Source organism: Cataglyphis hispanica, chromosome 6 (assembly GCF_021464435.1).
Source record: "Cataglyphis hispanica isolate Lineage 1 chromosome 6, ULB_Chis1_1.0, whole genome shotgun sequence".
Classification (NCBI taxonomy): domain Eukaryota; kingdom Metazoa; phylum Arthropoda; class Insecta; order Hymenoptera; family Formicidae; genus Cataglyphis; species Cataglyphis hispanica.
In genome coordinates this window covers 2,331,391-2,357,766 of record NC_065959.1, presented here as the reverse complement: position 1 = coordinate 2,357,766, position 26,376 = coordinate 2,331,391, and the positions used below count along the sequence as shown (strand labels likewise).

Sequence of the window (26,376 nt, the reverse complement as noted above, 5' to 3'; positions counted from 1 at the left end):
TACGATAACGACAAGTGCTATGAAACGCGATCATTTTTGTACGAACAATTAGAGATATCAGTCGATTTGTAAACCGATTTGTACCAAAGCGACAGCTAATTAGTCAAAGCAATTAGTTCATGCGATTTAGAGATAGAGAAGTCACAGATTATTATTTTATTGCGATCTTTGCGGACGAATATAGTTTCTTTGACGATGCTTTCATTCAAATATATCTCGCTTTGACAATTTTTCACCGATTTAAACATCATTTGACAATTATTTTCAAACTGAAAGCGCATAATAATATATGCAGGATTGGAAGAAGAGAAAATGACATTAATCGGTATTAATAATCATTTTAAAAAAGAATAAAATATTTCACATATAAATTTATACGCATTAAGACATTAAATGTTTCGTGTGTAGAAGAAAAGAATATAACTAAATGTTATATTATGTTCGTCTTATGTCCATGGCTTTCGTATACCACACTATTGTTTATACTTGCTGTGACCTTGTTATAGACCTTGTTATAGACCTCGAGCGGTGAGGCTCGAGCGAGCAGGTAGGGTCGTGAAACGTTCCGTGTTGAATATTATCTTTCAAAATACGATTGTTATAATTAAAAATAATCAGCGTGATTAATTAATATCAATAAATAAAAGAGATAAAGAGACCGATTGGCATTTATTGATATTTATTGCTTGAAATTTATTTATTGATATTTATTATTTAAGTCCTTGATAATTATTATTCCATAATTATATTGTGATTAATTAATTACTGCGATTAGCGATTCATAAATATATCGAAGTGATTATTTGATAGCTATTTAATAGATATTTTATGTGATTAACATGCTTCAAGTATGCGCTGAAGCGTGATAATACGAGTGATTGAAGTAAGGAAAAATCGTGATATAGCGTTTTCTTTTAATAATAATAGACCTTTAGGAATTTCGCGTTTAAGAAATATATACTGCGCATGTAATATTGAATTTCAATTATATATCACGTTTTCTCGTGCATTTTAATTGATCATTAATTCGGCTCGAACGTTATCAAGATAAAAAGTTGCTGTCATTCTCACATATTTTTCGATTATTGATGAAATGTCACAGAGGATGGGTCGATTCCAATCGAGCGGCATCGCGATATATTTAACTAGTTAATATAAATATTAATTCACAAATTCGACGTGTATTTGCACATAGTTATAATTTATTAAAATGTAATATTTATTCGAAATTTGTGTAAATGGTCTGCAAATCCAACTATATTTTCAAACAAATCCGCAACTTACTTTAAATTTTAATTTGTTTTACTTATGTTATGTTATGTAAATATATAATATAATATAATAAGGATTTGCTTTAAAAATATGTTAAATTCTTTTTTATTAGTGATAGAAAAATAAATTATCTTATATATAAAAATAATATTAATGTTACATGGTATATAGTGTATTCTTATTTTTTATGGTAGTATATAATAGTTAATCGCGTTTTATTAAAATTATAAAATGTCAAAAAAAGAGAGCTTAAATTTATCCAGTATATAAAATTTACGGCGCACGAAATAAACCAACTTTATTAATAATTATGGAACTATAAAATAATTTAGATGTCAACGGATTAATTTGCTAAACGTTAATTATTCATGTTGCTGAGTACGCCGTTAAGCACGGCTTTTTGCGTAGCTCACACAAGTGGCTCACACAATTCGTTTTGTACAAAACTTTTCTGAGATCTTGAATAAATTTGTAAAGTTTTTTCGCAAACTACTTTCCCAACAATATTTTCAAAGAATTGTGCATGTAAGGTTTTTGTTTCCTTTCCCGATCTTTTTCGTGCCCTTAGGAAAGAATTGTTTTAAAAGTTCTTTCAAAAAGAATATCCTTCTTGCTTAGTACAAACGACTTATACTTTATTCCATGTAATAATTAATATTTTTGATTGTGTTTGTGCATTTGTAACAATATTATCCAAAAAACATAATTATTGCCATGAAGATCAATCACACACACATATAATAGTAATGTATTCATAATGTGTTATTATTATATATTTTATTGAATTAAGCAATAATCCCATAGAATTGCAATTAATATGAAATATGATTGCATGTTAATTGATATAATTATCTAGAATTATTCAAATAAGTATTGTTTCGCGTTTTCATAAATCGCTTTCATAAATAGAAAAAGCGATATAAATTTCCTCGCGGGTAGATAAATCCAAACCGAGAGAGAAGAAACCTGCTGCCCTACTAGCAATCCATGACTGAAATGATACGCAAATTGTTCCACTACGCTCTGTCGCAGTACATTTATGTAATTTATGAGACGGAAAATTTTGCGGGAAATGTTCCTTCTCGTACAAAATATAAAAAATTATAACTAAAAATTATAAATAACTACGCAAAATCTTTCAAGTAACTATTAGCCTCGTAACTATTAGCAAATGTTTTCAATAATGAAACAGTATTAAATAAAATTGAATAAAACATAAACAATAAATACAAAACTTGTAAGAAAGAGCGAGAGAGAGAGAGAGAGAGAGAGAGAGAGAGAGAGAGAGATGTAAATTATACAATTTATTATATAATATATTTTTTTTTAATTTTGAAAAGAATAGCAAAAAGACGCCCCCATGTCAGTCACTTTGTTATCTGAAGAAATACATCCTCAAAATGTATCAAAAAATTTGCGTGGAAAGCTTGCATTTTATTTTGCAATCTTAACGTCGTGCTAGCAATTTTTGCAAGTTTGTTTTCATAATTCCTTTACGAAATATTGAACGTAATTATCTCACTCGATCTAGTTTGCAACTTGTAGCGTAACACACGTGCGTTAACGCCGAGCCTATTCTCGACTACATAAAGTGCACGTGCACGTAATTATGTGGAGAGTCGCACCATATAATCGTCTTTCAAAGAGGTGCCGTAACTATGTTAGTTTGGAGAAATTAGTGTTCTACCCTTTCAAAAAGAAACTCAAACTTAATTACTGCAAAAAAATGTTGCAAAATAATTTTGCGATAATTTTTACCGGTGATTAAGTCCGATGTCATCAAAAATCTGTGAATAAAAAACACAAATTTTTCTCGAAAAATCCTTGGAAAATCCAATCGAAAATAAGAAATAAAAATATTTGAAAATTATATTTAATAACATTGTGTATGTTTGTATATTTGTGTATATATATATATATATATATATATGTATGTGTGCATGAACAACATTTTTTCTCGCGAAAAGAATCGAAAGAATTAATGACGCTTTGAAAAACCAGGGTCCAATTAAATCTGTGAACAATATATAATGAGCAGTTTCGAAAATGTATTTTTATTTAGAAAAGCAAGTCTGACCATATCAACTATGCCACATTCAAAGTTATAACTTGTCGTTTATGATGAGTCAAGCGTGCCGTTATGATGTAAAGGAGAAACAATGTGATGTTGCACAAAAGCGAATAGAATGTGCGCAACATGGAGCATACATATGCACCGATTGAGATGGTTATCTTTGTCGCACAATTTTCTCACTGTTTCAAACTAGAGGAAATTAATTATTTTCAAGCTCATAAAAGGAAAATCCCAAAAACGGAGTATCAAATTTCCGAAACAAAATTAAATCTTCCTCATTCCATATATAGATGTGGACGAATTACATTTTAATCAATGAAAAAACCTAATGAATAGAACATATACGGATATGCTTAGTGATCAATCGCTCCTCTTTAAGCACATCGGTTTCTGTGCTGCAACAAAATCGATAGAAACTCGTCTTCATAGTGATCAGTATGTTATTTCGTTAATGAAATGCTGGCATTACGTAGAGAGCGCCTTTTCTAGATTGATTCAAAAATGTTTTATACGAATAGATTTTTCGAGAAAAATTTTTCATGAGAAAATTGTCACTTGCTATTTTTCAATTCTCAAATTTAAATCTTGATTAAAATTTTTAATCATATCTTTTAATCATATCTTTTATTAATTAAGAAAGCAAAGAATTTTTGTTTTATTTCTTTAAAATAAATTATTATTTCTTTAAAAAATATTATATAATTCACATAAAAGCTCTTTCGAGCTAATACATCGCGATGCATTTTTTGCAAATTCTTGCTAAGAAAATATATCGATCCCATATTTGCGTCAAATACACTCTTTTATTAAAATACCTTTAATCGGAAAGAAATTTATGATTTCCGCGTAGCATGTACGCAAAAAAAATAAAAAAAAAAAAAAGATTAACGCTTCTAGCTGGTAGTAAGATACTCTCTGTAAAATGTTATGAAATATTTTCGATATCGATTTTATAGCTAGGGAAATAATATTATACAAGAGACACGAGTTTATAGCAACTCTCCTTTGTGTGAAGGGGTATTAGATATTCTTCGCGCGCGCATTGCCACGCAGGCTTTATAGAATATGACGTGATTTATAATGTAATATCGGCACGAGAGTTATGCATAAAATCCTGAGATTTCTTACGTAGGAGTGAATCCTCGTCTTAGAGGATTCATGGATAAAATTTAAATCTTATAAGGAAAGTTCTTAAGAACTATAGCCTGTCTTTAAAACAAAAATATCAACGGTAACTCTTCATTACCGCGCAAAAACTTAGTCTATCTATCTATCTATCTATCTATATATATATATATATATATATATATATATATATATATATACAAGCTTAATTAAATTGTAATATTTTATGTAAGTTTGATAACAGCATACAAGAAAATTCCGTTCAGATGCGTGACCTATGACGCTGCCTTGCTGTGTGCTTCTTTCTCTTACGCTTTACAAGTTATCTAAATTTTTTCATTCCTATTTATCTCTCAATTTATTGTTCTCTCCCTCTCTCTCTCTCTCTCTCTCTCTCTCTCTCTCTCTCTCTCTTTTAATCTCTGTAGTGCTTTGAAATTAATTTTATTTCTTTGAGATTATGCAGAAGTCACTTGCTTTCCCGCCTTTTCTGCCTTTTGGCCTATTGATTCTTTCTATCGTGTACTAGAATAATTTAATAATATGAATAAAATCAAAGAGAAGCGAACATATTTCATATCAGAAAATAGATTCGCGAGCAAAAAAATATAATGATAGAAGGAATATATAGAGAACATGCATGGAGTTGATGCTGTCACGATGTACTTGTCTTTTCATTTGGCCTCAATAATTTCCGATGTATTGGTCAAAGGAAACGCTTCGTTATCGGTGGAAGGGTAATCTCTTATTCAACGATAAATTTTCTTTTGGCTTCGATCATCTGATCATACAGGAAGGTATATAACGGCGACGTTTTAAAGAGCAAAGGCGAAAGAGAGAGAGAGAGAGAGAGAGAGAGAGAGAAAGGAAACATCTCAATAATAAAAAGGAATTTTCATAAACGGCGACATTACCGTCATCGCGAATTCAGCTCCCAACGTGTTGATGAGCAAGCGAATCTCGACAACGTTATCGTCCATTTTAATCTACCACTGCCAATCACATTGCTCGCCATTGAACACCGAAGCCGCTCAATGCCTTTCGTGTGCTATACATATCCGATCGCCTTTACACCAGTATTCAATCGAGAGCTGCACGGAGTGACGCGTTTCAATCGAGCATGCGGGATTGAGCTTCGCGCGTTTCGGACGGGACGGAAAAATCGTGGGATGGAAATTGTCGTAACGTCAAGTAAGCGAATGTAATGGAAAACTCTTTTGAAAAAATACGCGCGTCGCGTAAAATGCGGGAGAAAATATATATCAGGCAGTAACAAGAACAATATTTCGAATTTATATGAAAATTGCGTATGCAGTAACCGTTATCAATTTTCTCTCTTTCCGTTTCTGTCTCTCGCGCGCGTTTGTGAAATCTTCGTTGTACAAACTTTATCAAGTGCTACGCAATATACGACAGTTTATTTCGTTAGAGGAAATTAATTGCTCAATTATTAATTCACAATAACGCAAAAGCGCTCCATTTTCAATCGATTTCTGTTTACTGTATGTTTTCGTATATTCATGTGAGAATAGTTCGAAAGTATTATTTAATATTCGCGTATTGTATGAAAACAATGAGCTGATTTGATCGACGAAAATGATTGAAATTTCGATTGTATATGTTGAAAGATTTTTAATATCATTTTATTCTCGCAATTTGTTTATGATGTATGATTATAATTAAATTATAATTTTAATGAAATTGAAGAATGCAAGATATATTATAATTATTAAAAGATTTTATTATCATAGCGTCTTATGTTTGATCGAAAAGTTTATCTTTGCTATGACGCATTAAATGTATGGTTAATTATATATGCAACGAAGATGAATATATATAACACATTGACTCATATTATGCTAACATGTATATGCGACCGCACGTGTTAATTTGGCCTGCGGATAGTTTCGACATCAAAAAGTTTCGAACGTTCGCAAATTCAATTATTTCACATTTACACGTGATACGAAAATTTGCTTTAATACAATATGTAGATAGAGCTTATATATGCTGAGTTATTCTTTTTTATAAATATATGTGATATAATGAAGAATAATAGTAAAAAAAAATTTTTGTTGTTATTCTCTGAAAAAAACTCAGCTCTAAATTTATCAAAAAGTGCAGTCTTAAATTTTGTTTTAATGCGCTTCACAACAATTTCTGAATCAACACTAAGCTTTAGGTAGGAACTTTGAAGGGATTCTCCTAGTGCAGTGCAATAGATATCCTGTAACAATCCGTAATGTTGTTGCAGCTTTAGAACTTTCGAACAATGTATCAAACCTTTGTACAAATAGGATATATTCGAATTTAATCCTTACTCTAAATAATATATTATATTAAGCTACGTCATAAAATTGCAATAAATTGCGAGTATATATTTGATTCCTTTGTAATAAATATATCACTTTATATCATATTACGATATTTAAAAAAATTAATATATATATATATACGTTATTAAAAAAATAAAACGTAAAAATATATAAATATTGTTCATATTATAGATGTAATACACGTTCAATCTACTACATGCTAAAATAAAAAAAAAATTATTAGCATATTATATATTATATATAATATTTATATACAATAATATTCTCCATTTTTATTAAACTAATATATAAATTTAATAACAATTTTTGCAAATATATGCTTTTCTCACATTTCTAAAATTCTCGTAAAAATCAATTATCGACCGTTACGTCGATTTAATTCACGAGTCATCCAGGATTTCATCATTTTGATGATGAAATCATCAAAAATAAAAATAAAAAATGTCGAGTGTTTCGATAAAACAACGTCAAAGTTAAATGAGATCGAAAACTCTCGATCAGCCGCGGCGACGCGCCGTCAGCCGAAACAACCATCCGTCGAAGATATCGGACGAGCGTTGATTAAATCGTTTTCCCATGAGATTGGCGAATCCTTATTCGATTTAAATTTCAGCGCGTGGTAAAAGCAAGATGAGAAAAATTATGCTTATGAAAATTATGCAAAGCAACGATCCCGTTCTTTTTATACCATTTTCTCAACTATTTTTTTTTTTTCCTTTTTCTACACATTTTCTCGCAAGCTCACCGTTGACTTTAATCGCAAAGCAACGATCGAGAATTTAAAACTTTCCGTCTTCTCTCTGAGAGAACACGCTTATTCTCAGCCTATAGCACCTCTGAAAAAGATAATCTCGCGAATGATTCAGTCGCAATTTCTTTTTTTTTTTCTTTTTTTCTACATAAATCGCGGAGAAGAGTCATTCCGCGCCTAGTAAGCGAACGCAATTTTCCTCGGCGAAGAAGAACAGATCGAACGAAATTTCGCTCCCGATGATTGATCGCTGGTAACACGTCTCTTTTGGTTTTTCTTCCAACTGACACTCACTTTCCCGTCCGCTCTACTCGGCCTCTTACCTTTTCCGCCTATTTCTTGGTTTACCATTCTTCCATGGAACGCGCTCAGCCATCTGGAAGCCACTCTTCTCCGTGCAGTTATTGACCTATCGAGTTAGTGCGCCTGAACTCGTCGGTTTCTCTCTTGAATTCTCTCTGGATGAGTATGAGATGATGCATGCACAGTGTCCGGAAGATCGACAACTATGTCAATATCTAACCAGAAGAGAGAGAGAGAGAGAGAGAGAGAGAGAGAGAGAGGAGATGACTAGCCTGCAGAGAGAAGAGAAAAAGAAATACTCGCAGATATATCGCGAGTTTTGCTCTTCGGTTACGCTTTATGTCGGCACAATAACCTTTACAATTTGCCGAGTTGAATACGAACAGCGAGGCTGTACGATATCACTGTGCCACAGATCGCACACAATCACCGATCATCTGGCAATTCGTTCGACCTAAATCACATCCGTGACTCATCCTGAATCGTAGCAACGACACGATTATTATTCGGCTACGTTAATATCCGAGCATACATGTACATACATACAATATCCAGTATACAATTGTCATCTCTGCTGACACCGATATCGAAGAAAACCGTCACGCTTATCGATATTTCCGATATACGTTGACACTCCGCGTAAATGTAATCGGCAGCCACGGTATAAGCGATAAAACGGAAATAACGTTAGACGGATCTCTCGATGATGCAGTTAATGCATTCTCTCGATAATTCGAGCGCGTTAGAGTTTGAATTTTATGGCACTCGGATTAACGTTACTACGAACTCGAAGTTTATCGGTGCTTTAAAAAGCGATATACGCGTCTTTTTTATCGCGCCTGGCCTCTACGCAAGCTTTTAGCTTAATGAGAGAAAGAGAGAGAGAGAGAAAGTGGATCATTAAAATTCACTCGAGCTCCTGCTTTCAGTTGGCCGCCGAATTACGTGACGTTGCTAAATCGCAGAGATTAATAATGACGTAATTCAAACGAAAGGATTACTCACTTATTAATTTTACGAATGGTTTGCTTCAGCGCAGGAAAATCCGGCCGGTCGGCGGAATCTTGCGCCCAGCATCGTCTCATTAATGTAGCTACCTGTAAAATCAAAATTTATATTTTCTTAATCTTGAAAATTTATTCTTTCGCGTAAAAAATTATTTTAGGAGGAAAAATATCTAATTCACAAAAAACATCAATTATTTATGATGTCTCTCTATTTACGATAATAACTAATAATTGCGATAATTATTAATACTAATTTAATTATTACATGCAGACAAATCTCGTATAAACATTATATATATATATATATATATATATATTAAAATATAAATATACAAATATGTGTGCGCAAGCGTATTTAGAATGCCCGCAATATAAAAAAAATGCTTATTTAATTATATAAAAATGTTATTTACCTCTTCTTCGACGGCAGCGACGTCAATTACAGGTCTTAAAGGTGAACCGCCACCTCTTCTAACGCCTTCTATTATTTCTGTAACAAAGAGGAAGTGTGTGTGGTATAATATCAAAATTCACAAAGTAATGAAGTGAAGAAAGAAAATATCTCTCCGTAAAGAGCGCGGAGGATAATCCGCTGGCCGAGCGTAAGGATATCGATTACGGCGCGCCTCCGCTACGAACAGCGTGGTAACGTGTTAAAAGACAATTAATGAAATGCCATGAAATATTCCGCAAAGTTGTAATTACTCAGAGTTGAAGCAACTCCGCACGCAACCGTGCAAACCTACTTTATCGAATCAGTGAAATAGCTTTACGTTACGTCGGACGGTCCGCCTAGCGCGAACAGCTTTCTCCTTCGTCCGCCTTCGAGCGAGCCTCACTACTATCAGCATATGTCGTTTCGAAAAGTAGCCGCTTATACAAGCTTCACGGTTTCACCATTTGATCTTTTCGAATACAATGTCGTTGGTGTATGAACAGCGTATTATATCCGATCCGCATAAATTTTTCAATAACGTACGTTTATATCTATAGACATTTCAATAAATCCGTGAAACTGTAACTCTTTCTTTTATCGCGAAAATAATTTTTCCGTCCAAGAGAAAAGAAGATATTGATTCCGTAACTTGGATTGATTCTGATGAATTTTAGATGCTCCTTTTATTTGCTTAAGACATAATTTATCATTACTTTGCGATGTAAATTTATTTTTGCTTGAAAGTTGTAGTTATAGTACAGTGCGCGATTATGTACACGTATGAGACTAAAATTAATGAGCGGAATTTCAGATAAAATCATCGATTAAATCAAATTAATGAATATAATAGTATTTCGCTGATGTGTGAATCCGTGTACATATAATCCAATAAAATAATTTATATTTCCAGCCACGTACATCGATTTTATGACAAGTAGGAATTTTACTGGAACGTGATAGCGATCAACTTATAATAACGCATCCACGATATTTACGCTCATGTCAAAATTATCGACGTAACATCCATTTTGTAGAATCGGATTGGAATTAAGTCAATGGTTTTCAAGTATCACACCAACACACAACAAAAAGAAATAGAATCGAGATAAATTAATAGACAAAAGAAAGTACGGTGCTATTATCTCGGTAATGGGATTTATATCTAATTTATACGTAAAAACATACAAAACTAGATTCCCCTTATAAATCACATCGTAGCTCTTTCTTATTAAAAATAAAATTAATCTGATTATTCAACAGATTATTTAGCAGATTACGCATACATTAATGAAAGCTACTTATCACTTGATTGAAAAAAAGCGATTATAACAATACATTTATGCATAGAAATTGATTCATGCTTCTGTTCCTCAGTTTTTTTCGTTATATATAATGATATACATTTTTATTTAAAGCAAAAATAATATTTTTTTGTCGAAATTATTGTTGAACATGACAAAAGTACAAATAATACGAAATATTGAAATTTTGCCTAGGATGAAATTCGATATTTTATACACAGAGAAAGGAAATATTTATAAGCACTACTCCACTCATACAGAATCTCCAGACACGTTCTAGTTTGATTCCCGCATATCATCTATCGTCACACGTTACGCTCCATAAATTTCCATCTGCGAAATCAATGATATTACATTTCCGCCGAAAAAAAAAAAAAAACGAAATGAAGGAAATTAAAAAGACAACGTAAAAAATCATTTTGTTAAAAAATCAATAATTATATCCATAGTAACAATGTATAAAAAATATAAATAATATGCATAACATATATATATATATATATATATATATATATATATATATATATATATATATGTAATATAATTAGTTGAAACAATAATAATATATATCTCAAATTGATTTCCCTTAATTATAAAAAATTTTATAATGTATCTCCAAAGATATAAATTTTAATATTTAAAACACGCCAGCGTTCATTAAAAGCAAAAGTTCCTTGAAATTCGGAAGACATTGTCAACACTGTTAACCATTTCCATGCAATTATAATTACGGTCACTATTCCTTGCATATTTTGGGAAATTTTTTCGACAATGTAAAATCAGTATAAATTTATAATATATATTCTACTGGAAATCTATCTCTCATGACAAAACTCACGTTGCGAAAGCATTAGAAAACTGTCTAATTTTGTTCCGAGGTCAATATCGGACGTTATATTCCGAGGGATTCGTCCTCGAGGGGGTGGCGCCCGCGTAAGTACGCTCAAGATGTAATTGATTGGGTATCGAATTCGATCGCGGCGCGACGGGAAACTAAATCCGCGTCCAATCCATCTCGCAAAAAGGACACGTACTGTGCCTGTAGATGTCCTCGAGGAATATGCTGCATGACTCGCAGTTGAGGGTGCAGTGAGGCCTGCGGACCTCGAGCAGGGGACTGACGGCCCTCCTGGGACTGGCCCCGCCGTCGGGACTCGTCCCCGGCATCGGCGGCAAGGACAGACTACTCGTACTCGAAGTGTTACTCCTCTCCATTCCGCCTTTGTCCTTTGGTCGTCGATCAAGGGAGAACCAAACTGTCTCGCCGGACAGCCCTTGAAAATTTATCGTCGCGATTTCTCTTTCGAATCTCGCTCTCTCTCTCTCTCTCTCTCTCTCTCTCTCTCTTGTCACCTCTTTCTTCCGTTAACCTTGTGATTTTGCCACGTGCTCGTGCACGCACGAGGCAAAAGCCGTATTATATACTCGTCGAATCGGCATATCCGATAATACAATGAAATTTCAATACAATAGGATAGAAAGGACTTGCGCGAATACATTTTCCGAGTTTGAGATAGTCGTCCGTGCGATTGCGAAAATGTAAAATTTACGAACACGTTAATAGATCATGTGTAAAAAGTTAATTCGTGAATGTATCGTACCGCTTTTCGACGAATGAAATTGGTTAAAAAATGATTTCCGATCGTTGCGAGACGAGTTGAAAGAGGGGAATATAAATATAAATAGAAGAATAGAAGGGCATTTATGCTCTTTGTAGCATGTCACTAAGAGCAAATATAGAGGATGTGGGCAGATATAGGTTGCATATCTTCGCGTGAATGTTATACGTCATGCTGTTACACAATAATTTTGCGGATTGTATTGTACAAGCAATATCTACCGCATATTTTCATTTTTTCTACACGTGTATTTATCTCTTTGACAATATATATAAAAATATTTAACAAAAATTTAAATAATTGAAATATCAATAAATTTATATCACACATTTTCTGGAAATGCAATTATATTCAAATATATATATATATATATATATATATATATATATATATATATATAATGACGTATTTTATTTGTTAATCTCCGTATCCGCATATTTGTGTACAGAATTAATTTTCTTTGCCGTTTATAATATGCAACAAAAATAAAAAATGAAAAATATTAAACTCAGTCTTGCGTATCCACACAGACTATTAAAACATTTACCACACTATTCTCTTTCAAGAGTGCTTGTATAGTATATATTTACTTTATGTCGATTAAAAGTCCACATTACTTTGCGACGAGTTAAGATAATATTTATAAGGTATCTTGTGCTTCTCATTCTTTTAAAAATCAAATTATTTAATTTTTTTTTTTAACCTCTCTAATTTTGATTAATATTATTAATAATTGCTTACAATTGCTCATTATTGTTTTCATAAAGATCAAAGAACGTTACGCAAATGACAGTTGTAAAAATAATTAAAATAAATGAGTAATTAGCAAGTGGAAATTCGTTGAAATTAAGTGATATTTCCACGAAAAGCTATTGTTTTATTAGACTAAAAATACGCGTAATATTTTTATTTAACAAAATCTATCCTACGCGATATATTAGTCTCATTTATAGAAGTTATGTTACATAAAATTCGCTAATTAATGAAGCTGTTAAACCCGAAGAACATTTTCAAAGCGCTCGTGCGCGAAATTAGAGCGTGATATTCATCTTAAAGTTTAATTCGCATATAATGATATTACTAGAGTGATTTATTCGATATAACTTTGCCGGAAAGTTACGTCTCGATGGCCTTGGGTCGTCGCTCTCGACTTTGATTTTTTTTTCCCGCCCAACTCCTTCCCACATCACTATCCGATCATTTTACGACCGACGACCCTCTTTTCGTCTGAGTTCACGAGGTCATTGCTTTCGATATTTTGCTGAGAGAGACCGTCTTCCGTGAATATAAACGCGATCGTTACAAACGTTATATAATCGCTGTTTAACTTGTCACCTTTGAAAACTTGAAATAGACTTTCTCACATAGCCACTTGTAACTTTAAATGGATAAATAAGAGAAAGTTAAAGATAACTAAAACTTGGCAAGAGGGAGACGACGCATTTTCGAAAGCGAAGAAGCTCGAGGAGAGAGTAACAAACCGCTTGATTGTAACTGAACGAGCAAATAATTCTCTTCGTCGCGGTTAACAAAGAAAAACTTTCCGGAAGTCACGCGGACAAGTCATTCGATCGTTGTTTCCGATAACGTCTAAGTGCTAGCTTCGCTGTCTCCATCTCCCCCTCTCTTTGTTTAACATGGCTTTTCCACGCATTCAAGCACACGCGCGTTTCCGTCCTTCTATTCCGGCCGGGTCCACTCCGAGTCTTTGCCTTTATGGCCACAATCGACCCCATCGAATTTTCCTCTTACGTACACCGGTTTTTAACTTTGATTGCATTATCGATTACACGAGACACGTCGCACTTTCCGTAAAACGAGCGTCCGCTGAATAACAAATCGTTTAAGAATGAGAGGAAAAGGAAATTGTTTGTATTGCCTCGTATTGCTTCCTCTTGTCGGTTTCAGCCGAACACGTCTTGTCGAATTAATGACCGCGAGCTGCAAGCTCGTAACCTCGATTCTGCTCGAGCGAATTAGCGCGAACGCTCTTCACCTAGTTATTTCGCAGGAAATAAAGCCGGGATATGAGTGAAGTATTCACGAGAGAGGTAAGAGCAAGATGCGTTCGACATCTCGTTAACGCGGAGATATAATTATAATTATTATTTAATATAAATATATATAATGTCAATTTTTACTTCTTAACTACACATTTTCGATCGTTTTTACATTTTTAAATACTTTTATTTTTATTTTTACAAAAAATTCTGGATATTTATATTAAAATTCCAGACATAAGATTTTAAACGTAAGCGATAAAAAATTATAGATATTCTTTATTAAAAAATTCTTCACGAAAATCGTTGTCTAAATAAAATATTTACTTCCGACTTTATACATAAGTGCATATAATACTCTCCTTTAAAGAGAAGTTATATTCTCCCCAAGGAAATTGTCGGAAGTACTTTTCTTCATCGCGGTTGCATAAATAAGAATCGCGGACGAGAAACTTGAGACGTAACGAAAGGAGGAAGAACATAAGAGAGGAAGATGAGAAATAAACATTTAAATGCATTACCACTCACACTATTATAAGCATATAACGCGCATAGCAACAGCAGAATAAATGGAGAATCTCTCTATCGCGACAAAAGCAGCATATTTATATCTAGAACAAATGGGAAAAAGAGTAAAAGTTTTGTATGGGCAAGAATGGCAGGAAACAGAAGCGGAAATATATAAAATGCTCGAATGTGTGTGTGTGTGTGTGCTTGCGGCCGGTGAACTCAAATGTGGTGGAACGCAAAACTCCGTTACGACCCCTGTCTGATTCATCGTACGATGCATCACTTGTCGGATCACTACGAGCACTATCTCCTAGAGATCTCGTTCGAGATTTTTTTTTTTCCTAAGTCTATCGGCAGATCGGTATTTGCCTAACCGATGAAACGGCGTAGCGTGTGACACAACAGTCGAAGGTAAAGTTAAATCTGTGATCAGTGATTCAAGTAAACGGATGATCCGACTCCCACTGGTCCGAGTCATAAGCTGAGATCGAGAAACTTTATAAATTGGAAGTATATAAACTTTTAGTCCCGCGGCGAGCTCGCACATTTACACGGTTTATTTTATTTAACAAAACGAAGAGAGACCGAGTTACTTTCTCTGACATCATCAAAGATTTACTTTTAATCCCGTCAGTGAGAGTTCACTCCTACATACAATCGTAGATTTTTTTTTTTTTGTTTCTCTTCCTCTCTATTTTTCAAATAGAGTATCTACACAATTAAAAATATATTTTTCCTCTTTAATAAAGTTTTTTCTCCAATATTTCAGAAATTTACTCCCTTCAATGATAAAACTTTAACACAGTCGGAATTCTATTTCCTCTAGCGGGGACCCTCTAACACGGTCAGTGGCCTCTTTTCTCTAATACCGGGTCACCGGGATTTATTCCGTGTGCATTTTCCTCACGTTTCGCTGCGATGAAACGATAATTGCTTTCGCGTGGCTGTAACGCGGATATTAAACGAAGGTACATCGACCTCTGCAGACTCTGCTTTTGTATTTCGGGATCGATATTATGCTGATAACGATTAAAGAGGATAAATTATATGAATGATCTGTAAAAGTTCACGCAAACGTCACGTTCGCGTGATCACAAATAATTAAAAAAAAAAGGAGGAAGAAAGAAAGAAGGGAAGAAAACACAACGCACGATATGCACGCACATTGTTGTCGGATATGCCGCTCGGCGAGAAATTTCTCTTCATTTAAACAACACGTACGACTCCGTTATTAGGCCGTAAATTCGGGCATAAGTGGTGCCTGCTGGTTTAACTCGCCGAGAATGTGTTTATATATTAGAACGAAGAGGAAGAATAGAAGAAAGAGGGAAAGAAAGAGAGAGAAAGCGATAACGAGATGAATGTCGGCGGAGCGCGCGCGACAGCCGCGTACGTTCTAGGACGCGTGAGAGCCTCGACTGAGCTTTCGGCATGCTCCCATGGAACTCGCGACACATTCCATCCTGCGATCGATCCTCGCGGACAAACCGACAGCTTGCGAGCTTGCGGGAACATCGTTACCGATTGTTCGTCCATCGATTTTGCCTGGAGAAAACTCGAAGCGCCGCGAGCTTCGACGGTAAAACTCGGTGGTCTGACCATACAGTATTGATATCCACTGAGAACTCAAGTTTGATCTCAATATTACGGCTACGATATCGACAAACTCGCTACCCTCCGTAGAAGAGATCATCGACCACTTGCAAACTGCGTTACCAAGCCCTGTTTTCACCTCTTATCGTATTACCCGATAAGATATCCGCGTCAACAAAATTTTTTTCCAATCGCATATATTTATGATTTATCTAATTAATATCTCTATTTTATATTTTGATAATAGAAATTTGTAGAGAAAAATAAAATTAAACGTTTCTTAGTTTTATGCGGTCAAGTCCAGATAAGAAATAAAATCTTTGATAGATCATTAGATAATAATCTCCAATTTTATATTCATGAATTTTGACAATATGTAGAGCAATCTGCGCGACGATGGATATATTTGTTTTGCACGATTTAAATAGCACATATCACTTGCTATCTGTACATCACGTGCTCGACTGTCGATAACAGACTGTATAGACCCTAATGAGAGCTTGCAAGCTCGCCGTTCCGATCAATAAGATTCCTTGAGAAACTTTTCTAAGCCCTGATACTCGTTTGGCGGCCGATAAAACGGTGAGCAAAAAATTTCGCTTATGAGCAGACAAAGAGCTCGTTTGAAAAATTAATTACAAAAAAAAAAAAAAAAAATTAAGCATGGGTCTTATGATATATTTATGCCAGCATTATTAATTCCAATTATATTGGAGAGATTATGTAAAAAAGAATTCGTCGCTATAAATTATATTATATAAAAAAAGATTTTATGAAAATACAATCTAGTTTTTTTCTCGCATAATTTGAAGCTTTCAAAAGAAAAGTGTTTATCATCAAAATCTCTTTGATAAATAATGAATAAAGTCGCAACACGCGATACATTTGCGATCTCGTATCGGGGAAAGTACTATAATTTCTGCACATATGTTTTACAACTCGCGTAACGTGAAAAACTGAGAGAATTATGTCGTTATTTATTAGAATCTATAGATTACCGTAAGCCAAATCCTAACATGCAAGCCATTACGAATCACGCGACGATACATATTCGTGATTAAGCTCTAGAATATACATATATCTGACTCTAGAAACAAGGGCATAAAAAGTCAATATCACGTTTGTGATGTTATGAATACAAGTAGTTACATATCGTGCGTGAGATTAAAGTTTTCCCGTTCATCACACGTTTTAGAAAACCTAAAGATAAATAAAACACGAGAGCGTTTGCAAAAATGACTGCCGGTACTTCGGATAAATCACCACAATTTTATTCCACTCTGTCCGTCGTTTAATTCATTTCCATCATAAATACTTTAAGCATTGTTTGTCGAGGCTTTCTCTAGACTGTTGTTACGAACCAAAGCAATACATTATTATGTCCATGAGAAAGAAAACATTTTTTCTTCCTGGTTTTTTCTCGCACTGATTTTGAGATAATTTAGGCAAATAATCAATTTCTGATATTATAATGAAAATTCTGATATTACATGAAAATAAACTGTAGATTCTTTAATTAACGTAACATATATTTTCTCATATTTATGTAACAAAAAATAAAAAAAATCTACTTGTCAAAATTATACTGACTTCGATCTCTGTGCCATTGCATCTTTTATAGATAATAGAAACATAATATATTCAATTTATCTTTCTGCTGTTTATTCTAGTAATTGTGATGCAAATTGTACGTATTTAAAGTACGATACTAAAGTAGGCCGTCTTAGTTGCAACGCCGTCGCGTTAAAGGAAACACGACAAGAGGCAATTGCATGTATCCCGCGATTATCCCGAATGACGTTAAGAAGACTCACCCTTCGGAGAGAGATCGTTATTGTCTCCCAGATAGAATGGCCCTTGGCGCATCACGATCTCGTGAACGATTATAGCGAAACTATATACATCGCCTTTCTGAGTGCCCTCGGGCGGTCGTCTTTCCATTCTCAGCAACTCCGGTGCTGTCCACAGCTGTCCTGCAAATACCAAATTTCCTGCTCTAAAAAAAGAAAAATCAGAGTGCCCAAACGATTCAATCCTTTTGTCTATTTTTTTCCATTTTATTTTTTTTTTCCCCCGTGTTTTGACCGTTACTTGTGCAAACACGAATATTATACATCACAAATATCAGACAAAAATAAAGTAACGCCAAGATGAAAAATATTTATCGTTAAAAACTCCCAATATACGTAAATCGTTAATTAAAGAAATATTTTTCTACAGTACATATACTTTATCATAAATATATGAATGTGTGTATGCGCAATAAAATAACCATCTCTAATATTCTGTTCATTCGCGTTATCAGGAGTTTTATACGTTTACTCCAAATATTATCTCGTTCCCTCACACGTTCTTCTTTTTTCCTCGCGTTCGCCGCACGCGCTTGGAAAATATTTAACGTTACAACTACATTTGTCACGAAAAAATATCATCACACGCGCGCTCGAACGTATAGTTTAATAAATACACATACTTCTCCAATAAGCGTAGCTGTTCCTGTCCATCTCCTCGTCCGCGTTCGTTCTTCTGAGCTCGTGCAAGCCAAAGTCGGCGATTTTCAGGACGAATCGCGAATCGACCACGCAGTTCGAGGACTTGAGATTACCGTGACTCTTAACCTCCGATGCGTGGAGATACGCCATGCCACGGACGATATCGTGTATCAGGGATCCCCTGAACACGCGATCGAGCTTTATCTGCTCGTTCTCCAGTATATCCTGTCCGATAGCAAAAGATAAACATAACAAGACGCGTTGAAATCCGCAAGACCGATTCCTATATAACTTTCTAACTCGATCAATTGTTCAAATACATCAGCAGGCTTCAATATTATTGTTATAGATATGTTGTATAAATATACGTTTTATGTTTTATGTTTACAATTAATAATGTATACAGTTTTTTTCGACCAATTATATACGAGTCTATTTTTATTCTTGTTAGTAGAAACTGCAATTCGAGCAAAGATGATGATTCAATCGGGTACTTAAAGTTCCAACAAGACAAGACAGGTATCCAATAAAGTGGAGCACCTTTTGTTTCATAGAACGCTTGCACAGACGAACGCATTAACGCTGTGTGAGCACTAGCTTGCTTGTCAGTTCACATTCCTTTTCCGGATCAAAGCACGTGTACATACATATGTGTACTTGTATGTCGTTTTAGTATTATATAAATAATATGATATTATAGACTCGACAATAAATGTCACAATGTAATTCATGCAAATTAATAACAAAAAAAAATTCGTACTAAATATTAAGAGTTAAAAGAAAAATCATTTCATTTTTTTCATTTTCAATATTATCATTTATCTATTTAATAAGCTTCTAATTAATATTCTGTTATTAAGTTTCATTTGAAATTAATTAATTCAATCAATTATAAGCTTAAAATGATACGTCGATATTTTTATTGAAAATTCTCCGAATTCGCAGATTGTAATTAAGGTAAAATTCAAATTGCAAAACATTCAGCAGGAATACACATTTATACATATCCTTTTAATTCGATGACATACAGACTATTATTATCTCAGTTGCTTATATCAAAGCTTCAATTCAAGATACGCATTTCTCACCTGAAGAGATCCCTTAGGGCAGTATTCGGTTAGGAGGCAACAATGCGGTGGCTCGAGACAGGCACCGTAAAATCGTACAAGATGATCGTGCTGGAGATCCTTCATCTGCGAAAGTCACCAAAATCACCACTCATATGAATTATAGCCTATTGCATGCAATACCGTACTCTGGATAAGAAATTGCACACGAGAAATTATTTATCGAAGATTGTAAAAGAAAGATATATCTCAAAGTTTTGTCAAAAGATCGCGTTTAACATCTATATTAAAATTGACACAACTATGTAAAGATACGCATTATTGGAAAGTCAGTTTACTTACCCGCTTTAATTCAAGCAATAAAGGCCTCGAGATCTCGACTTTGTTTCTCGGTATATATTTTATAGCGATTTTTGAGTTCTGAAACAAATGGCAATTTTACGATCAACAGAATTATTGACTGACAATCCTTCGCGATTGCCTCGAAAATTGTCCGTAAAAAAAAAAAGTATCGTTCTCCACAAAAAAGCGACGCCTAGAGATACAAATTGAATCAACGTTGAATATTGATAAAATCCGATGATTTTTTTTTTGTTACTCGACAATATACAAAAGCCTTAAGGGAAATAGTTCGAGTTATTGAAAAGTAAAAGACAATTGTGACGAGGCGATAGAAAATTTTATGAGAAAACTTCCTTAAAGTTGCAGCCGCGCTCGTATTATACAAGATGAAATCATTTAATAAATTAAAAATCTTGCTACTTTTTCATTCACGTGCATTTGTCACGCAATTTTACACCGTTCTATTGAAGCAATATTCTCGTCGTAAAAAAAAAAACCAAAGTGAATATTGATTGGTAGATACAAAGAGAATAGATTCCTCGCATATACGCTTATAGCATGTAATATAATTGTGAATAATACATCAACATTTAATCCTATTAAAAAAAGCACGATCCGGTAAATACGTTATGTTTTGCATGCTATACAGTAATACGCAAATATTGTTGCTTACTTTCTCTAACAATAAGTCCCTCAAATTATATCTAGCATAATTGATGATATATCGCGTGTATGCGATCCGAGTTAAAAACTATACACGTTGAGATAAAAATAAAATGTAGACTAACCTTATAAAATCCCGTTGGAACGTACACATTTTTATCAACATCGTCCGGCATGCTTGCGTTATCCTCGGAATATATCGTCTGGAATAGAAATTATTTCTTGAGCAATCTTTTTTATGGCGCAAGATAAGTTACATATCAAGCAGATGATTTTAACTTGTAAAGAAAATATTGTACAGAGATAAATTCTATGATAAGCTTAGAATTTTTCTTCTTTTTAAAGCCTAAAGTTTAAATGTGTCCTAGTTAATCAAATTTCTAACTAAATTTTAACTAAAAGCAAACGCAAGTTTAACTAGAATAAGCTCTCGTTACTCAATATATTACTGGAACTTTGGTTGCAAAAGGATCTTCACTCACAATCGTTCGAAATTAAAGACAAAATTGATGTGCCAATTTCATTAAAAAAAGAATTGGCTGCAAGCTAAAGGACTGTATCGTTAAATTTTATTAAATTTAAGATAAAATATTCCAAAATATCTTGCATAAACATGCGAATAAATTAAAATTAAATCGTACTCTTATACTTTTTGCAATTCATTTTTCGCCATAAAAATATAAGAGAGTTTCAAAATTATAGGATATCCTTTTTCTTTTGCACACTATAAAGGAACGATAAGAAACGCGGAATAACGAAATGGAATAAAGAATATTCTTTACTACTCTGCTATAGTAAAGAAGGACGGATGCTCCGGAAGTAGGTAAGAGAGCACTACACTCGCGAGATGATACTTTTCACCATTGTCCTATTTTCTCTTTTCCAACTTCCTGCTTAAGATATGAGCACGTCGAGAACGAAATCGTCGAAATAAACGTAACGCCATCCGAATGAATGTTTGAAATAAAAATTTGATCCGTCGCCGCTGTTATTTACCTTATCCACTATAGCTTATCGTGTAGCGCGGATATTTGCTTTGTTTGAATTATTCTTTTTGAAATGTTGGACAATCAAATTATTGTTTTCGCGAACAAAACAATATTAAAAAGCTTGCGCAACGATTTGATGCGGGAATTTCAATCCCCTCCTCTTATATTTACCAATTGGCTGTCGCGAAACTTATTCGCAATCAGTGAGTACATAGAGCCCCTTGTCTTCGCGTTCGGTATTACGATTACGTCATCCCAATGCACCTTCCACGTCATGGAGGCAATTTCCGCTTCCAGTTTGAAGCGTCTGTAAAACAAACGACAGCATTATCATCGAAAAGAGTGCTAGAGCGCGGAAGCTTATTAAAAAACTTTAATAATGCGATACTTTGCTGCAGCGTGCGTGATAAAACACGCGCGCATGTGTCGCGAATTAATTCCAGACATCGTTATTTCTTCAGCGACAGAGAATATTTTCGCGCGCGCTTTTCTCTTTGATTAACAGGAATTCCTTTATCAACAGGAATTCTCGTATCGCAGGGCAATATTTTGCGAAGAAGCAATTAATCAGCTGGCTAAACCCGCATATCCGTCCGATATCTACGAATGCGCAAAGTTGTATAGGCTGAACAAGTTTGCAATCCCAGACGTGCGTCGAACAACGCAAGAGGTAATTACGTGGCGGCGTATCTCATAACCGCATGCCTATCAGTCCCCCATGCGGGATATTATTCCGCATATAAAGGCTTCCTATGTACGGAATTTCTTGAACTAAATGAGTTTGATATATTCAACAGAAGTTATACCGGAGAGGGTAATCGTACGCGCACATTATATTCGCGGAATAAATTGCGAACGAAAGCTCAATCGTTCGGAATTGATCGTGATGTTTGGTTTCGACAAGAATTTAATTACCGAGTTTTATTATCGAGATAATAAATTTATACGAAATAATTTCATTTACGTTTTCCACGAGCATGCAATCTTGAAGATGCGATATTTGACTTTCCGAAAAATAGAATATATTTCTTTCTCTCTAATTCCTCTCCTCTCCCCCTCTCTCTCTCTCTCTCTCTCTCTCTCTGCAATAATTTTTTTGCTTTTCTTTGATAAAAAACTTTTTAATAAATAATTTCCTTTACAACAATTAGACATAGTTTGGGCGCACACAGAGATCCGTTTGAAGCGAATTGCAAAGCACTCATGTAATTGTTCATCGAAAATGCATGTTCTGTAAAGCGAAAGATGAAATTCAAACTGCATAATGTAGTTGAAGCACTTTCTGCACTTTGCCCGCGTTTCCGAACATCGGAATCATACCAAAAATATATATATCTCGATCGTGTGCGCGTACCGCAGATTACAAAATTAACTTATCTCGCGGAATTTCTACAGCGCTCTATTAATGTCGCATAAATTAGATTGACCTCAATAGAAAACGCAAATAATTTCATTTTGCCTTACGATTAGATTTATAAAGTGAGATACTTCCATTGAAAAAAGCTCGAAAAGTTTTCAAAATCGAACAATGTTCGATGTACTATTGTCCGAAAGTAATTTATTCCGTTAAAGAGATAAATTTTAATGCGTAATAAATTTTAACTTCTTAAAGAAAGTTGTAAAACCGTACAACTGCGCTATCTCTGATTGAAGATCCTGCGGAAAGATACGACGTGTATAAAACGAAATTATAATGCGACAAAATAAACTCGCAAAAACGCCAAAGAATTCTCGACTAATGATAGTGTAATAAATATAATTATCCATAGAAAGTTCGATCAAAATACACGAAATCATTTATAATATTTATTTCAGATCATTACCCTTACTCATAAAATGTTTAAGATCATGTTGGAACAATATGATTGATTCAAATTCACTTGGAAGAAAACAATTTCGTTTAAGCGTTTTGAAATTTGTGGCCAACAAACCATATAGACAAAGACACTTAGAGAGGTCGTGGAATCGACAGGCAAGATAAATATCGATTACCCCACGGTATACGCTGGAAATTTTACCGCAGATAAGTATTATCTCGCCTCGTCCGGGTCTACCTCGTTACCTCATTCCACTCGTTTCTACCTTCCTTAGCCTCTCCTTGCCCTATTAATGGTAGTGCACTCGAGGAAGCTGAGAAGCCTCAGCTATTCGTCCTTGATATGTGTATGTGCACTTAGCGAATGTTACTTGGCGATTATCGTGATAATCTTCTCGTGCAAAAAACCCTTTCTAATCCAGTAAAGCCACGGTAATTAATGCGCATATCAATTTGTGTAAATTAGCCTAAATGTAGATCGATATTTTTTAAATTTACTTGCATTAGCTCATTTAACATTAACTTTGATCTCGTTAAATCTCGTAAAGATTCTTCAATCTTTCTTTAAAATATTTCGATGGATTAATACGTAAAAATAATATTATTGTGGAATTAAATATGCGAAATAAAAAAGGTTTTATATTGAATAAAAAAAAAATGCAATTCCTAATAGAAAATAATTTTGTTTATCTCTGGTTAAAAATTGAAAACAAAGAAAAAAAAGAGAGAAAGAAAAAGAGAGAGAGCAGCCCTTAAATTATCATGTAATTAAAATCAAAGATGCGCAGTCAGCGATGATTGAAGTGAAAATTATTATTGACCAGTTTTTATTAAAGTACACATGCAATACTTCGATTTCACCGATCTTTTTTTTTCTCTCTTTGTAAAGTACATTTATATTTGCTCGATTTGAATATTGAATTGGTTTTTCGATATCCAAACATCAATTCATACACTCAATAGCGTTTACCTCTCCATTGATACCGATAAAAACACGTTGATATAAAGAAATATATAAAGCTATCTATTACTCAAAAAGCAAGCTCACTTACCGATAAATAAATACTGAACCGACGACAAGAACGACCACAATGGAGCTCAATACCATGGAAAGGATAGCGTAACCCGGAAGAGCTATCGAAACATTAATAATTTCAATGAAAGAAAATATTATACTTTCCAAGACTCAATCTCGGATGATCATGCGCCGAAAAAATCTACATAGAATTATGTCCACATAATTATAAAGAGAAAATAAGACATATATTACACATATCAATTGATCTAATCAATTATTAAATTACATTAACGTAATAAATTAAAATATATTGAGAATTTATATAAAATATCTTTCTCATTTTTGAATATATATATATATATATATATATATATATATATATATATATATATATATATGATGCCAAATTTTTTTTGTCACACTTGTAATGCGCGAAGTATATATTAAAAATTTGATACATTTTTTATTTAATCCTATACATACTTACAATAGATTAAACGAATATTACCAAAACTCACAATTATCGGGACACAAAGATCCGTCGAATCCGCAAGTAGGAGTATCCGGAGGTGGCTCTAAACGACCTCCGGCCCAGTGAATTTGCTTCCCAGGTATATATTCCAATGTCTTGTTCGCACCGTAATAATTTGCTACAATCTGTGAGAAATTATTTTGCAGGTGGGATGAAAAGCGCAGAAAAAGTGCGGGAAGCAAGTGAACATATTGGAGCAAAACAATACACTTTAAAGAGAAATGCTGTAAGATTTTACGCTCAATCTTAGCTTAACATACTAAATGCGTTAGCATCGTACTATGTCGCGGATTAAATTACTTGCTACAACGAGACGTTGGATAAAGTTACATCATTTTAGACGAAAATACGAGATCTCGAGGATGTCTTACTTCGAATCTAGATGTTGCCGGATCCATATCCAGCAGAGAATAATCCGCTATTCTATCGCCGTTGTCATCGATGTTTACGTCGCCGGTTATTCCTGGAATTAAACATCTATAATTATACGAAAGTATAAAACGTCACAGATTACTCGGTGGAATTTAATCGGAGTTGAAGATTACAGCTGGCAGGCAGTCATGGAACTGTTAATTCTCGAAAAGTTATATTTCGCGCAATGTAAAATCTCCTGAGAGAGCACCGAGATTTGAAATGACCGATAAAAACGCAACTCTCTATGCGCATAGAAGAACAGGAATGCAGAACGTATTAAAATACAAAATAAACTAGCAATCTTGCGTTCAACGTCAGCTATATTGAGACGGAGAGATTTTTCCTGTCGGAAAATCAAGAATCGCGAAGGTTGAAACGAAGAAGCATAATATAACAATGCAAAGTGTGCGATATTTCAAAGATTGTCTGAAAGATGAGATGTAAAACTAAAGCCATAAGGATCAACTATTTGCATTTTCATATTGCGAAGTAAAAATGCAAAATGTGTTCAAATTATCTCATATACATATTTAAGTAATCTAGATTTATTTCCATACAGAGAATACTTATTTACTAAAACATTTTTAAGAAAAATTACTTTTAAATTAATAAAAAATTCAAAAACAGAAAAATCCATAAAAGCTAAAAATATATGCGTATCAAAAATGAAAATAGTTATGAATACTCGGATAAAATTTGAAAGAGCAAGAGGTACG

General features: G+C 33.9%; 1 protein-coding gene across 4 annotated transcripts in view; it reads right to left on the bottom strand.

Annotated features, from left to right (window-relative positions):
- LOC126850176 (atrial natriuretic peptide receptor 1-like) overlaps positions 1 to 26,376 on the bottom strand; it is an 85,246-nt gene that overhangs the window by 16,886 nt on the left and 41,984 nt on the right. For 2 of the 4 annotated variants that reach the window (XM_050592877.1, XM_050592875.1), the window contains 12 exons: positions 25,618 to 25,709; positions 25,233 to 25,371; positions 24,749 to 24,830; positions 22,052 to 22,187; positions 21,017 to 21,094; positions 20,229 to 20,306; positions 19,908 to 20,012; positions 18,801 to 19,044; positions 18,142 to 18,300; positions 11,640 to 11,879; positions 9,282 to 9,358; positions 8,867 to 8,958 (listed from right to left, as the gene is read on the bottom strand). In XM_050592877.1, coding sequence (XP_050448834.1) covers positions 8,867 to 8,958; positions 9,282 to 9,358; positions 11,640 to 11,879; positions 18,142 to 18,300; positions 18,801 to 19,044; positions 19,908 to 20,012; positions 20,229 to 20,306; positions 21,017 to 21,094; positions 22,052 to 22,187; positions 24,749 to 24,830; positions 25,233 to 25,371; positions 25,618 to 25,709 — 1,522 coding nt within the window. The remainder of the gene's footprint in view (positions 1 to 8,866; positions 8,959 to 9,281; positions 9,359 to 11,639; positions 11,880 to 18,141; positions 18,301 to 18,800; positions 19,045 to 19,907; positions 20,013 to 20,228; positions 20,307 to 21,016; positions 21,095 to 22,051; positions 22,188 to 24,748; positions 24,831 to 25,232; positions 25,372 to 25,617; positions 25,710 to 26,376) is intronic. The other 2 variants (XM_050592879.1, XM_050592878.1) reach the window with 1 other exon arrangement.